This window comes from Temnothorax americanus, unplaced genomic scaffold (genome assembly GCF_048541705.1).
Source record: "Temnothorax americanus isolate GAGA-0224 unplaced genomic scaffold, ASM4854170v1 Scaffold4, whole genome shotgun sequence".
NCBI lineage: Eukaryota > Metazoa > Arthropoda > Insecta > Hymenoptera > Formicidae > Temnothorax > Temnothorax americanus.
The window spans coordinates 6845771-6859543 of NW_027509547.1; the positions used below are offsets into that span (position 1 = coordinate 6845771).

The window sequence follows — 13773 nt, forward strand, 5'->3', positions numbered from 1 at the left end:
TTGCATAATCTTGTCTGCACGTTTTGTCTTCTGACTAAAAAATATATATGTTGAATATTAATTACGTTATTATTTTGAAGGAAGTGTACAAAAAGGAAAAACCAAGGAAATGATCTATATAGTCTTAAGAAATGTGATGCAACCGTCTGTCGCTACTGATATTATTAGTATCAATTTTATTATTTGTATATATAGCTGTACAGAAAAATCACGCTTACAATTGTAAAATCGCTTAACGCTCAAGCTCGATTGCGTTGGATTTTTCTCGATAGCGCGATTCTAAACGAGTCATTCTCGATCGCGTTACCACGCATTCTTCCGATACACAACAAGTTTCAAACGATTTCTCAATTATATCACAGAAATACAGACTTTGAATTCGAGTGACAGTTTGAAGACATACAATTACAAAACCGTGTTCATAATGGGTGATTGAAAAATTCATAGAAATCATGAAAAATCTGTGCGTGGACGCCAATTAGAAACGATCAAGTTTTTTTGTTTATCACCTCTGACTAATTTCTCAGAAAGAGAAATAAATCGACGGTTCACGTTCCTCCAAACGATACACACGCATATCTTGTTGTCTGTTACAATTTTATATACAGTTTTCGTAATTGTTGTTTATAACACTTAAAAACTACTATAAGAGTTAATACGGTGTTATTATAAAATGATTATAGCTATATTTATAATATCGTCGATCTAAAAAGTGTATAACAAAGTCTACAGCATTTACGACAATAATAATTAATAATACCGAGTAAGCACTCTGGGTTTGCTATCGATAACAATTGACATATCCAAAAGTATATCTGAAAATTTTTTATTAGACATTAAGTGCAATGAATAAATAAAAAATATCAACAATCAATATATATAGTTTGTATAGCTTAATATTTGCAAATAGAAATTAATTATTATCACACGCAAGTCACATACGTTAACGCATTCCTGTTAATATATACATATTACAAAGTTATACTTCAGAAAATAAATATTTGATAATGCGATAATGCCGTAGATTAGAAAATTGAGACGTTTCCTTAACATCTCGAGAAATACGACACCTCCTTCTCGTTATGTTAGGCACAAATATTTCTATACTACTAAGTAGCATATTTATTCTAAAACGTTTTATATAATGCGCAAAATTTTTATTATTTACTAAATTGAAAACTTGGTTTTCAATCGTTTTCAGTAATTAAAGATTTCAACAATTGTAAGATAAAAATCTGCAACTTTGCAATGCAGTAGAAATCGTCTTAGGGCCATTTAGCATCCAAAAAAATAGTCAAAAAGCTACGGAAATTATTTTCTTCGACACTAAATAATCCTAAATCCTTTCTCTGGTGCAAAGTTAACCCTGTCAATGCAAAATCTTATACTCGAAATTAGCTCTATTTAATATTGATATCAAGAATGCCTTACATAAAATCATAAACCCTTCGTCCCGTGACACAGGATCAAATCTTTGCTCGAGAACATGCGAGTTATCTGAGTTATAAAAAATTTGGAATGGAGATGCAAAAGAGAGTGACAAAAATACATGCCACGATTCGATTCAAATTCGAGAACCTGTAAATCCCGTTTATCCCTAGAACCGATATAAAATCCGTGTATTCTCGATATGTTTCTAGCTATATGCATACGTATATGTACGTTCGACTACTCTGTAATATTTGATATTTAGACCAGCGCCTCCGCTATATCCGTAAATCTCGAAGATTGTCCATAAATTTTTTGTAAACTTGTACTTGTTGCTTTGCATCAGGTATCTGGATCGTTACGTGTATTGTACACGCGCATATATCATCGAATGTTCGGAAATCTTTCGATAATATTCTTTCCTAGATATTGCTTCCCAATATCGATAACGTGTCGATCAGCGGTTCTTAGATATATACCGCTTCTCGATAAAAAGTTACGATAATGCTCCTTAGTTATTGTTAATACGTGTTCTCTCTAAGCATATCTCCAATAATCCTAATTTCAAAACTTCTCAAAATAAAAGATCAGGAATTGTAAATCCTTGCTTCAGTTCTCACGCGGTATCCTTTCGCGGTAATTTTTAATTATGAAATCGCTACTAAGTCTTTCGTATTTTTATATGTGTTTAATTGGTCCGCAGATACCGATAGATGTTAGAATTTCTTTCAATTCTTGTAAAAAGAACGAATCTTATTGCGTTAAAATTATCGAATCTTGAATGTCTAACGTACCGTAGAATAAAATTGCTTATCGTGTATTACAAATTATCAACACGTGCTCTGTTTTCTTTTTCTTCCACATAGGTGCGTAAAATGCTATTACTATTGTGGTCCTTCTCCATGAAGTAGAGTGAGTATAGCGTTTCTGAGAGCGAAATTCGGGGTGAAGGAAGTATCGTGCAACGGCTCATTTGTCATCGGACTGGTGTATTTTCCGCACAGGAACCATTCGTTTATAGCTGCCCTTTCGTAAGTAAATCCATCTAGAAATAATAATCGTGCACAATTAGATTTATTAAGATAGATATTTCGTAGATACTTCGAAATATTTTTCTGATAAAGAAACACTTCTTTGTGATATGTTTACCTGAGCACTGTACAGGTTCTTTCATTATCTCGTGTGTTATAGGACATAAGAATTCATGGGGAATCTCAGATTCGTCTATATTCTCCATACCATTGCAGTCTTCACGTTTCAGCCAATATAATTGCTTTTTCAATATTTCCATCGCCTATAACGATTTTGATATAATGAATTCGATACAATGAGCTAGATAGAATTATCGTAATGTTGTGCATTGTACCTCTTCGTCATCTTCGATTTCTAATCGGAATATCAGTTCATTCTCTGACACGGATAACAAATGTCGCCCTGTCAATCTTAGAGCTAATACTTTCCTGGACAATCTAGATAATTCAATGTCGTTCAACCACTTCAAAGTATCATATAGTTTCCAATCCGCGACCTGAACAAAATTTTTATTACAATATCATTCAATTCAATTGTTTCGTTCATTTCGCATAATCTAAAACTAATTCATCTAATTACTGACCCTTTTTTTCTTGTTTCTCAAGCTGTCCATCAAATTACTTTGCGACACCAATTGTTGAGGCACCTTCCAAACCAGGACGGTCTTGTCCAATGCACCTAAAAATAATTATTGTTGCGGTAAAATATTTTCATGCTTACTGATGCTAATTATATTTAATCTTCTATGCGAAATGTGAGAATAAATAAATTCTGAATAAATTTTTTTATTTAAGTTTAAAATTTGTAACAATTTAACTTATATAAGAAAAAGAAATGTACAACTTGAGTTATATAAATTTGTAACGTTGTGCAATAAATGTAAGTCAAAATAGTTTCAAGACCTGTAGCAAAAAGTGACGTGTCCTCGGAAAATGCACACGACGTAACAAGACTATCATGATCCTCCAAGACGTACAAACAGCTTCCGGAAAACTGAAAGCACATTGATCTTCATATAAATATGTCCTCGTGTGTTTTTTAAAAAGCGCAATTGTCTTGATCGCTTACCACGCTCCATATACGAGCTGTTCTATCTGTCGCGACACTACCTAGAACTTCTCCGTGAACGGGCGAGAAACGGACGCACATTACGTTTCCACCATGTCCGGTCAAGGACTTTTTCTCCTTGTAACGCGTTCCGGTTCCGGTGTTCGGTCTAATTCTGTCCGAATCGGGTAATGGATCGTTTGAAATAATTACATGCCACAGCTTAACCAACGAATCGTTGCCGCACGTTGCCAGTAGATATATCTGCTGGTTCACATCCGGGTCCCTTGCTGCAAACAGCCGATATTTATCGTTGATTTTTATATTTTATATTTTTTCAAATAAAAATTTCTCTAAAATAATGGATATATATTTATATTAATTTATTGATTTTTTAAAAGGCTTATATATAAAAGTAATAATTAAAATTGTTTTTTCCTACACGCACTGCACATCAGAGAGCCTGGAGTAGGGCTAAAATCGCATCCTTGGACACCTAGATCGTGACTCGCATCGCAAACCATCAATGCTTCGGAACCATTTTTCTCGTCTAGAGTATCGAAAAGACGCCAGGTGCCCTCATTGCACGCGGTCACTAAATATCGGGAATCGTGCGTAAACGCAATAGCCGATATCGCATCGGCGTGACCTTCGAAGACACTGTAAAGTTGCCTAACAATTATTATTAACTGTCTAAAAAATATATAATCTATCAAGTAACTTACAAAAGTTGCATCAAATTTTACATATATACAATATATATACCAAAAATTACTGCGCGAAACACAATCTTTTTATTTATATAAATTATACTTATATTTGTGTGACTTAAAATTTATAATTTTAAGATATCTTCGAAATCCGAATTCTCATTTGAGATTCTTATTAAAAAATTTGGTTTCCTAATTACAAATTAGTAATATATTCTATATATAATATTGATTTGTTCTATATTATATATTGAAGCGTACGTACTGCAACTGATCTATAGTTTCCACGTCCCATAACATTGTCTTCTCGTCGTCACCAGCGGTAGCGATCTTCGTGCCGTCAGGCGACCATCGACTCACGCGGATGCCTGTTCCGGAATTGACGAAAGATGATTTTGCTTGTTCTCCAGTCTGTTAATAAAAAAGTGCCAGTAAGAAACACAGCAAAAAAATTAAAAATATGATGCTATTTGCATTAAAAAACAGTCGTTACTTCCGTGTTCCAAACTAAAGTCGTCCCATCGAGAGAACAGGAGGCAAGCATTGAACCGCACGGGCTAAATTCCACATAATTGACGCTGTAGGTGTGAGCGTCGAGTGGACTGAATGGTTTTTCCTGTATTTTAATCACCTCCTCCCCATCCTCCTCTTCCGTTTCGACGCTCCAAATGCGTACTAGTTTATCACTACAAGTGAAAAAGAATTAAATAATTGAATATGGCTAGTTTTACAGTTTTAAAACTTACCCTGATGCCGAGGCTAAAAGATTATTTCGGTGGAAGGCAACGCTGTTCACCGCACCATTGTGCTCCTCCAATCTTTGAATCAATCTTACTTCGTTAGCGTACGTCTCGACATTTCTCATTAGATCGTGTTCATGCATAGTGCTCTAAAATGGAGAACCTCCGTTAATGCTATTATTTGTAAATTATTATTCGCGACCAGCCTACCTTTTCAGGATCATTCACGAACCACTTCGTTCCAACATTTCTTGAGAGTTCCGAATCAATAGTCAAGTTTCCTGCCAAGTCCCACGCGATTACTGATTTGTCGTTAGAGCCTGTAATTATATTAAATGTCATGCAATTGTCACGAAACAAAATCATTAACTTTTTCGGAAATTAGAGAGAGATATTACCTGTAGCTAATAAGCTTCCGTCACGTGAAAAAGCGCAGCAAGCTATGTATCGATTGTGGCCGGAGATTATCGTTACGACCTTTCCTGAGCTCTATAATTAAATTTAAAATTAATAGAAGATTGATTGCCAAGTTGAACAGTTAATTTTTCTTCCAAGACAGGTCTCTTACCGTTTCCCAAATTACTGCCGTTTTATCGAGGCCACAGCTGGCAATATATAATCCGTTGCTGCTGAAACGGACGCAAGTTAAGGCACTGCTGTGCTTTTCCATCACTCTGCAAAGCTGTACAGTGGCAGTAGAGGGTTGGGCCTCGCACTTATTCTGGCTCACCGTGACTTCCCACAACTTCACGTCGTGATCGTTGCCGCACGAGACCAATTGATAAAGCTTGGTGTACGGCTCGTTACCTGCGATAATAATTATGTTACCTATCATGTAGGATGTCGTGTCTTTTCTACTTGTCCAAAATAATATATCTGGAATGTTCACATACATGTGACTTCTTGGAAAGTTGAGAAATCGCAGCAAACCACCCCCATGTCGTGAGCGTCATCGATCGAGACAAGTTCGGCGATGTCCTGATTGCTAGAGGTACAAGTGTCGATCAGTTCGGCAGTGGAGAACAGCTTTAGGACACCCAACGTACACGAGGTGATCAGCCAGCTCGAGTCCGGCGAAAACGACAGGCTTTGCACGGCACCCTCGTGCTTTTGAAAACACCTTTAAAGTAGAAATAATACGTCTCGTGATAATTTAATCGAAACGCAAATTGAGAAGCTAAGAAAGGAGTAATATTAATTTGCAAAAAGCCTCGGATATTTTCATTGAACTGTTTAAAACAGAGAGCATATCCTCTGTAAATAAAGGTCTTGCCTGATTAAATTGCGATGAATCAGATCCCAGATACAGACTTGCCCGTTATCTCCAGCGGTCGCGAGTAACGTCGAATCTGGCGAAAATCTGCAGACTCTCACCGCTTCGCCGCCTACTTGCACCATAGTATGTATCTTCGTCCCCGTCTTCAAAATGATATAAATTTACATTAATGCAAGACAATCGTTCCCGTTTTCAAACATTAATCCAAAATCATAATCGCGCTGGAAATAATTTATAATTTTAAATTATTTACGTGAAAAAAATGACTCTATTCTTTTTATCATTACTCGCACGCTTACTATAACTTTGACTTCTATACGTGTATACAATTATACATATACATATGTATATAAAGATCATTGTATCATTATATAATCTTTGAAATCGCGAAGAGAAGCTCCCTAGTCATTACAAAGCTTGTTCGTTACTTTGGATTTTTTCACATTTTTAAACCTACACGCAAGTTCCAAAGCAGCGTGGTACCGTCTATGCTGGAGGTGGCCAGCATTGTGGACTGGGGGCTGACCTTGACCGAGGTCACGCCGTACTTGTGCCCCATCAGAGGCGAGAAGTAAGCCTCCACGTAGCCAGTGCCGGGCTGCCATTCCCAAACCCGGACGCGTTTGTCCCTGTGTGTTAAAAGAGAGGAGTGATGCGAACCTAATACACAGCGCGCCCAGCACCGCGGAAATGTGTGCATATCGATAACCGATATTTACCCGGATCCCGTTACCAAAACGCAATCACCGGCGAAGTCGACGCTGTTTACATCGCTGGTGTAAACTGTCAGAGTCTGCAAGACTTGAACGTCGCCTATGGCAGTCATGTTTTTTCAGATTAACGGGGTTCTTAGCTGTAAAGACGTACGAAATATTAATCAGCTGTATGTCACTTCTCAAAGTCAAACTGATATCTATACTTTAATGAAAAGGCGTGTACAACATAAACGTTCTTCAATTTCTCCACGGCAAACGATACACACAGCTCGAATATATTATTGTCGTCTCTTTTTGTCGACGCTGTTATAAAGATTGATGAATGCGAATTAAGCCGCAGGTGAAACTGTCTATCGATTAAGAACGGAGTTATATATGACACGTACACGTAGACATCCATGGCAGATACTGAGCGTCAGAATATCGACGAGCGCGATATCATATCTATCATTATGTCATAAGCCGTTACTTTGAAGATATCAAATGATTATGATTTGTCGTAGGCATCTTTAATATTGATGTATTCCTACGTTAGGGGTATATATATTCTATCCATAGCTGTGTCACGTGGAAATGTCGCGAGAGGTAACGAGGCACGGGAAAGCACCTTTAACCTTCGCCTTTTAAACGCTCAGACGAAAGGTACCTTTTCACGTTGACGCTCGACGCTCATTTTCAGCGAGCAAAAATCATTAAAAATAATATTTTTTATTTATATATATAAAAAATATATTATTTCTTGGTCACGTGGTTTCGCTTTAACGCTAACGTCAAAGAAATGAAGTTAAATTTGTTCAATATGCAGCGTCGTCGCTGAATCGTCGTTAAATTGTCATTGATCATTCCAGTATAATCAAAAATAAACTTCGAAAAGAGAGAGTACGTAAAATATTAATTATTTTCAAGTAATATCTTCAAGTAATATTTTACAGATATATATTCATTTCTTCATTTCTTCAGTAAAAAAAAATATATATATATATAATATTATTTCTGAAGATTTTTTTGCTGAAGAAATGAACGGCGAGTGTCAACGTGAAAAGGCACCTTCAGACGTACACGCGTCCCTCAATAATACATGTATCCTGAATCGACTGACTGTTCTACAGGTGGGCAAACGTATAAAAGCAGGTCTCTGAAGTTTCTGAAAGTCGGACAGCCCTTGGCATTGACCGCCGCGCGTCAAGGCATCCCGTCGCGATTGATCCACCACGTACATTAGTTTCATCACCGCAATTATGCCGATTCAGCATTCAGGGACGATTCGTCTATATTCCATTTTTGTCTGTAGACTAAAACCGCCTGCAATTAAATATCGCAATTTCGTCATTTAAAATTCGTTCGGTCTCGAACAAGACGGAGTCGCCTGACTCTTTTAGGGCGCCAGGAAAAGTTCTAAGAGCCGCGCTGATAATTTCTTGCCAGTTACCTGCATATATACACATCGGCCCATTCTGTTTTTCATTATGTACTTCGGAATTTATTATGAGCGAAATGGCAATTTTCGCAATATGTAGAGACAGCAGCGTTGGGATTAGACAGCAGCGCGTGCGAGCTCTATATCGCCAACGCTGACGTGTATGTACATAAAAGCCATCGATTGTACTTATCTGTTCCATCTACGAATGAACGCAAACATTATACTGCATCATTACAGCCGCGATGGGTATCGCGGTTCAAAAAAGAAAATAGCTCGCTATATAAAGCATCCGTTGTGTCCACCGTTTATAATTAAATAATCAGATAATAAGGGCACGGCACACGGGGTCCCGGCGCGGCAAATGATACGTTCGCGATGGAACTGTAACGATATAAACAAAAATATATTGTTCGCGCACATATACGGCTGATAACACGCGATGTTGCTTATCTATTTTGCGCGCCAATACCTAACGTCTGCAGCGAAATGGATTATATTTATTTAAAAAAAAAATCGAACTATATTGCATGCGACATATGCGACTAACGTCGCTGCTTCGTTTGTATCACGCAAATTTAGAGAAATCTGTAATAATAATGTCACGTTATCGTTATAATATACAAAATACCATGCATTAATGATGCAGTTATTCTAATCCCGTAATATGCGAAATTACTAATCATGTGAACTTCATTACGTTACAAAAAACATAAATAAGTATATGAAGGGGAAATTAGAAATCTTGTAGAACGTGAAATTATATTAGTCGTAAACTTCATGTTATGAAAATATAAATGAGTACATAGGGGGAAATTAGAAATCTTATAAAATACACAAAATTATGTTGACTGTAAATTTCATCATGTTATGGAAATATAAATGAGTATATATAAGGGGGAAATTAGAAATCTATAGAATACGAAATTATATTGATCATAAATTTTACTATATGTTATGAAAATATAAATGAGTATATAAGAGAGAAATCAGAAATTTTATAGAATGCGAAATTATATTAGCCGCAAATTTCATCGCGTTACGAAGAATATGAATAAGGGGGAAAAAAAAATATATATATATAAGAGGAAAAATAATATTATATATGAAAGGGAAGATTAAAAATCTTATAAATGCACTTAAGTCGGTGTCAATCGTCACTCGTCAAACTGAAATCGACTTCATCTGTTCACGTTCAAAAACGCCGGCGTTTACCGAGGAGTTAAATGACTTCAAATCATTAACACCGTCGGTATGAGTCGTCTCACCGACGTAAAAATAGCCATTTAATAATAATTCATCCGTTACGGCTCGCGTGGGTGGCGAGCCGTTATTTAATCCGTTATCACAAGCCAATGAACCTCTCAATTAAATTATTGACCAACAGTAAATCAGGAGTCGATCAAGCGGAAAACAAATCGACGCCTCGCCGAGGGGGATCCCTCCCTGCTAAATATACATTCGTTTTAGAATCGTTAACATCCAGCTCTATCTTCCCAACTTTGTGTACGTCGGACGGGGCGGAAACGTCGTTCGCGTCGGTTTCCGTCGGCTATCTCTCGTTCAGGCAAACGAGACACACACACACACACACACAATCGTCGTTTCTCCGCGTACTTACTCGTAGCAAAGGCACATGTTCCAGACACTAGTCGACGGCTTTCGGCGGTGCCTCTCCGTCGCTCTCTCCGTCAACGACGAGCACACACGCGGCACATGACGTTTCTCGCGTCCGTCGATTCCTCCGAGAGAGCTTTTACGCGTCGCGAGACGGCGTCACATTATTTCCCCGCGATCTAACATAGCCGCTCCTGCCGACGAGACACTTCAAACAGGATACCCCGGACAGGGCACCTGTCACAATGAAGTTAAAAGCGCTAAACGCATGTCCACTGACCGCTCAGATCGATATTACAGAGGCGTAACGCGAGATATAAACTGCCGGGCTCACGCGCCGCAAAATATGTTACATCGACGTGTAAAACCGTCTCTCTCCGTTCCGTCTTCTCTGTTTTTTTACTTCCGCAGCCTCGCCGAGTGCAGATAATTTACGCGGTTTACGCCTATCCGGCATTACGCAATCCCTCGGACTGATGAGTAAATTGTTTTGTTATTCGAGGGAGCGCTAAATTCGCACCGGCTGTTGCGTTTTTCGTTTAACACATATATCTGCAAAAAAAAATATATATATATAATTGTTAAGATATTTACATTGTACGTTTATTGCGCGAAACTAGAGACTCTTTACTAGAGACTGGCCAACTTTAGGAATGCGACCACAAAATGGCGGCGAAGTCGTATGTGTGTGTGTTAATACATGAACTCGATATATGTGTGCGCGCAGTGCGCGTTTGTTTATCGCTGTCATCCGTTGCACGTGAATTCTGCGCTTCTGTAGAGCTAATAAACAACCTAGCCCGAATGCTTTGCAATTTAAACAAAATTTAAAGATTATCGCCATATCAAAATATTTAAAGCCAGTAGGTAACTCTAGCTATGAAGAAGATGATAGAGTTATTGCTGGTGATTTTTTAAGTAAGCCCAAAACAAAAGAAATTACAAAAAAAATGCCACTTGTCCCTGATTTTTCCACAAAGGTCATAAACTTAGGAAACATTGGAATGAATGTGTTATACTTACTACATTGCCGGATATATTCTTTCCTGTATTTTAATATGTAACGTTGTGTGTGAATTAATTGTGTTTAAATTCCGCTGGATCTGTCACATACAAACCGATTTCAGAATGTACAAAATTCGTTCAGTTAAAATGTTTTCGACGTAATACGCTTTTTTTTGTCAATAACAGAACATTTGAATACTTTTATAAGATGGAAATTGTTATCAGGCAATATCTTCCATACTTAAAGAAAAATTTTGATGCGGAAAAATATGATATGGTAAATTTTTTTTAAAGAAAAAATGCAGTGCATTTAATGCGATGCGTTGAAAAACTGTCATAACATATAATCTAAAATAATGATGCAATTCATTAGGTTTCGACTTCGAATAAATAATTCCAAAGTCCAATTACCGAACAAAGTTTACAATAGTAAAACCATGGCTATATGCATGCGATAGTACGGTAGTTTAATTAACTATTTATAGCTATATTATACAAAAGAAAAAAAAATATATATATATATAAATTATATATATATATATATATATATATATATATATATATATAATATATATATATATATATATATATATATAAATGTATGAAAGAGTTTAATTAAATATTTAATTTAACTTTGTCATTTAAAAAATTAAACTTGTATTCTTTTATTTAATGTATTTAATTCATATATATAATTATTTACTGAATTATATTTTATTTTACATATATATTGTACCTGCGTTAAAAATAAAAATAATAAAAACAAAAATAAAAATAATTACCAAACAATATTTTTTCTTTCGGCATTATATTATTTGTAATTACTATCAATTGATTCCCTTATTATTTAACAATATGTTATTTACGAAACATTTTTCGTAAAAAAAACATATTTACATAATTATTTATACACTAGTTTATACATCATTCATCAGCGATAGCACTATACATTCAGAGTACAAGCGTATTTCAATCCAAATTTTATACCCGTTCGCGCTCGGTCAGCAGCGTTCCTTATTGGCGCTGTCATTTTGTGGGCCCAAGTCACGTGCACCGATCACGCGGAATCCTCGAATGGCCATCAGTCTCTAGCAAAGGGTCTCTATATTGCGCGAGACGAGCCTGCGCAGCGGCATAAATTCCAATTATATTTTTTTCTTCAATTATCTCACCACGCAGGAGTCTGTCGAGCGACGTATACTTAGAAAAACTGAAGTAGATGATTGCAAAATATATTTCGCACGTGGCAAGTGCGTCGCGTCCACTTCGCGATAATTAATCCCAATTAATCCAGGTTTACCGGGTCCCGAGGTATATGCGCCCCATAAAATTCATCGAATCTCAGGCCCGGGCCCCGGGAGCGGCGCTCGCTGTTCCTGGGCGAGGGGCGCATGCGCCTATCGCGTCGGGGCTGGAGCACGTGAATCGCGAACGGCATGTGCGCAAAGTTGTAAACATGACAGCCGACTCTCTGGCCGAGATCGCCGGGGAGACTCAGCGTTGTTGACGGATTTTCTGAGATCGGTTTGGCGGACCCGATGCCGCTTGGCAGCAAGCCGGCGTGCGTCAAGTGCGGGACTCGCGCGACCCCTCTGTGGCACTCCACCGACGCCGGTAACTTGTGCAATGCCTGTCTGGAGGACGAGCGAAACGCCGAGGCGGGCTCGTCGTCCTCCAGGGCGGACGAGGAGGCGGACAAGAGTGGCTCGTTGAAGCCCAGGAGGAGCACGCGGATCACGAGGTATTGCAACTCGAAGGCGACCGGGCCGCACAGAATTGTGCCCAAGGGCAAGGGTCGCAGAAACCTGTTTAAGAAAACGGTGAGTGAGCGAGAGACACCGTTCCAACTTTTGCAACGAGGAGTATGGCAGGGTCTCCTCGAAGAGACGCGTGGAATCGTCGTACAGTCGCTTATATCCAATTGTTTTCCTCGCAGCCGGTCAAGGCACCTACAGCCACCGCGACTCCGGTCACCAGCAACTTTGTGTTCTACAAGGGCACGTATTTTCAAGTCGGAGATATAGTCTCCACGCAGGACGTAGACGGTGGGATTTATTACGCCCAGATACGTGGCTTGTTAACGGATCAGTATTGCGAAAAGAGCGCCGCTGTTACCTGGCTGTTGCCCACCACAGCAAGGTGAGACTTTTTTCGTTCCATTAATTTCGTCAGACTTTATCATAATAATGTTATGCAGTATTTATCAATGTTAATCTCAATATTAATATCGATATATCTTTCAGCCCTCCACCGGAAGAAGGCTTCATTCCCGAGACGTATATAATCGGACCGGAGGAAGATTTACCTCGTAAATTGGAGTGCATGGAGTTTGTAATGCATGCTCCGTCTGACTACTTCAAGTTGAAGAACAGTCCCTATCCACCTCCACTCACGGAGAAGGGAGCGGGCTACATATGGACAACTCTTAGAAACGAACTGGCTGTATCTAAAAAATGACAGTAATTCTTCATCGATAACGTGTCGTCAGTGTCGCTCTAAACTTAAAATAATTATACGCAAATATCTTTTTTTTTTCTTTTTTTTTACTTTTATACTTTTAGTCGTGTGTATTATTTTAATTAAGAATGCTTAGACTGTTGATTTACGAAAATGCATAGGACTCACAAAACTTGACACGACGAAAATTCGATGTACGCTGAATATATCGCTGTATAATATAGAAATAATCTTGTGAAAAATAATACACGTATATAATAACGACATTTTATTTATTAAATATATCTTCGTTATACACAATATATAACATTAATGCTTTGTGTTTTCA

General features: G+C 37.8%; 2 protein-coding genes across 6 annotated transcripts; one reads left to right on the forward strand and one right to left on the reverse strand.

The window, feature by feature from the left end:
• Nucleotides 1–145: 145 nt before the first annotated feature.
• On the reverse strand, nucleotides 146–10608 carry LOC143902360 (WD repeat, SAM and U-box domain-containing protein 1). 5 transcript variants are annotated; one of them, XM_077415189.1, is made up of 18 exons: nucleotides 9988–10608; nucleotides 6953–7046; nucleotides 6691–6862; nucleotides 6231–6376; nucleotides 5851–6077; nucleotides 5526–5764; nucleotides 5356–5446; nucleotides 5168–5277; nucleotides 4964–5106; nucleotides 4711–4903; nucleotides 4483–4628; nucleotides 3950–4179; nucleotides 3529–3797; nucleotides 3363–3453; nucleotides 3044–3138; nucleotides 2795–2956; nucleotides 2578–2722; nucleotides 146–2473 (listed from the first exon to the last, which is right to left on the reverse strand). In XM_077415189.1, the coding sequence occupies exons 3-18, from the start codon at nucleotides 6790–6792 to the stop codon at nucleotides 2313–2315; spliced, it is 2550 nt and encodes an 849-aa protein (XP_077271315.1). In that variant the 5' UTR covers nucleotides 6793–6862; nucleotides 6953–7046; nucleotides 9988–10608; the 3' UTR covers nucleotides 146–2312. The 5 variants fall into 5 exon arrangements, with proteins under 5 accessions (XP_077271315.1, XP_077271312.1, XP_077271310.1 ...); XM_077415186.1 differs by having other exon boundaries at nucleotides 3956–4179; nucleotides 6953–7086; XM_077415184.1 differs by having other exon boundaries at nucleotides 6953–7086.
• Nucleotides 10609–12387: 1779 nt separating this feature from the next.
• On the forward strand, nucleotides 12388–13711 carry LOC143902656 (GATA zinc finger domain-containing protein 1). The gene is made up of 3 exons (XM_077415756.1): nucleotides 12388–12808; nucleotides 12925–13127; nucleotides 13232–13711. Exons 1-3 carry the CDS (start codon nucleotides 12527–12529, stop codon nucleotides 13443–13445), a joined length of 699 nt encoding a protein of 232 aa, XP_077271882.1. The 5' UTR covers nucleotides 12388–12526; the 3' UTR covers nucleotides 13446–13711.
• The last annotated feature ends 62 nt before the right edge of the window (nucleotides 13712–13773 follow it).

Coding starts and splice junctions, on each gene's coding strand:
- LOC143902360 (XM_077415184.1), bottom strand. CDS start 7,059: ATGACTGCCATAGGCGACGTTCAAGTCTTGCAGACTCTGACAGTTTAC. Junction 5,278..5,355: donor CGGAAGCTTATTAGCTACAG/GTAATATCTCTC, acceptor ATATAATTACAG/GCTCTAACGACAAATCAGTA. Junction 3,454..3,528: donor CAGCTCGTATATGGAGCGTG/GTAAGCGATCAA, acceptor ATGTGCTTTCAG/TTTTCCGGAAGCTGTTTGTA.
- LOC143902656 (XM_077415756.1), top strand. CDS start 12,527: ATGCCGCTTGGCAGCAAGCCGGCGTGCGTCAAGTGCGGGACTCGCGCG. Junction 12,809..12,924: donor GAAACCTGTTTAAGAAAACG/GTGAGTGAGCGA, acceptor TTTTCCTCGCAG/CCGGTCAAGGCACCTACAGC. Junction 13,128..13,231: donor CTGTTGCCCACCACAGCAAG/GTGAGACTTTTT, acceptor TATATCTTTCAG/CCCTCCACCGGAAGAAGGCT.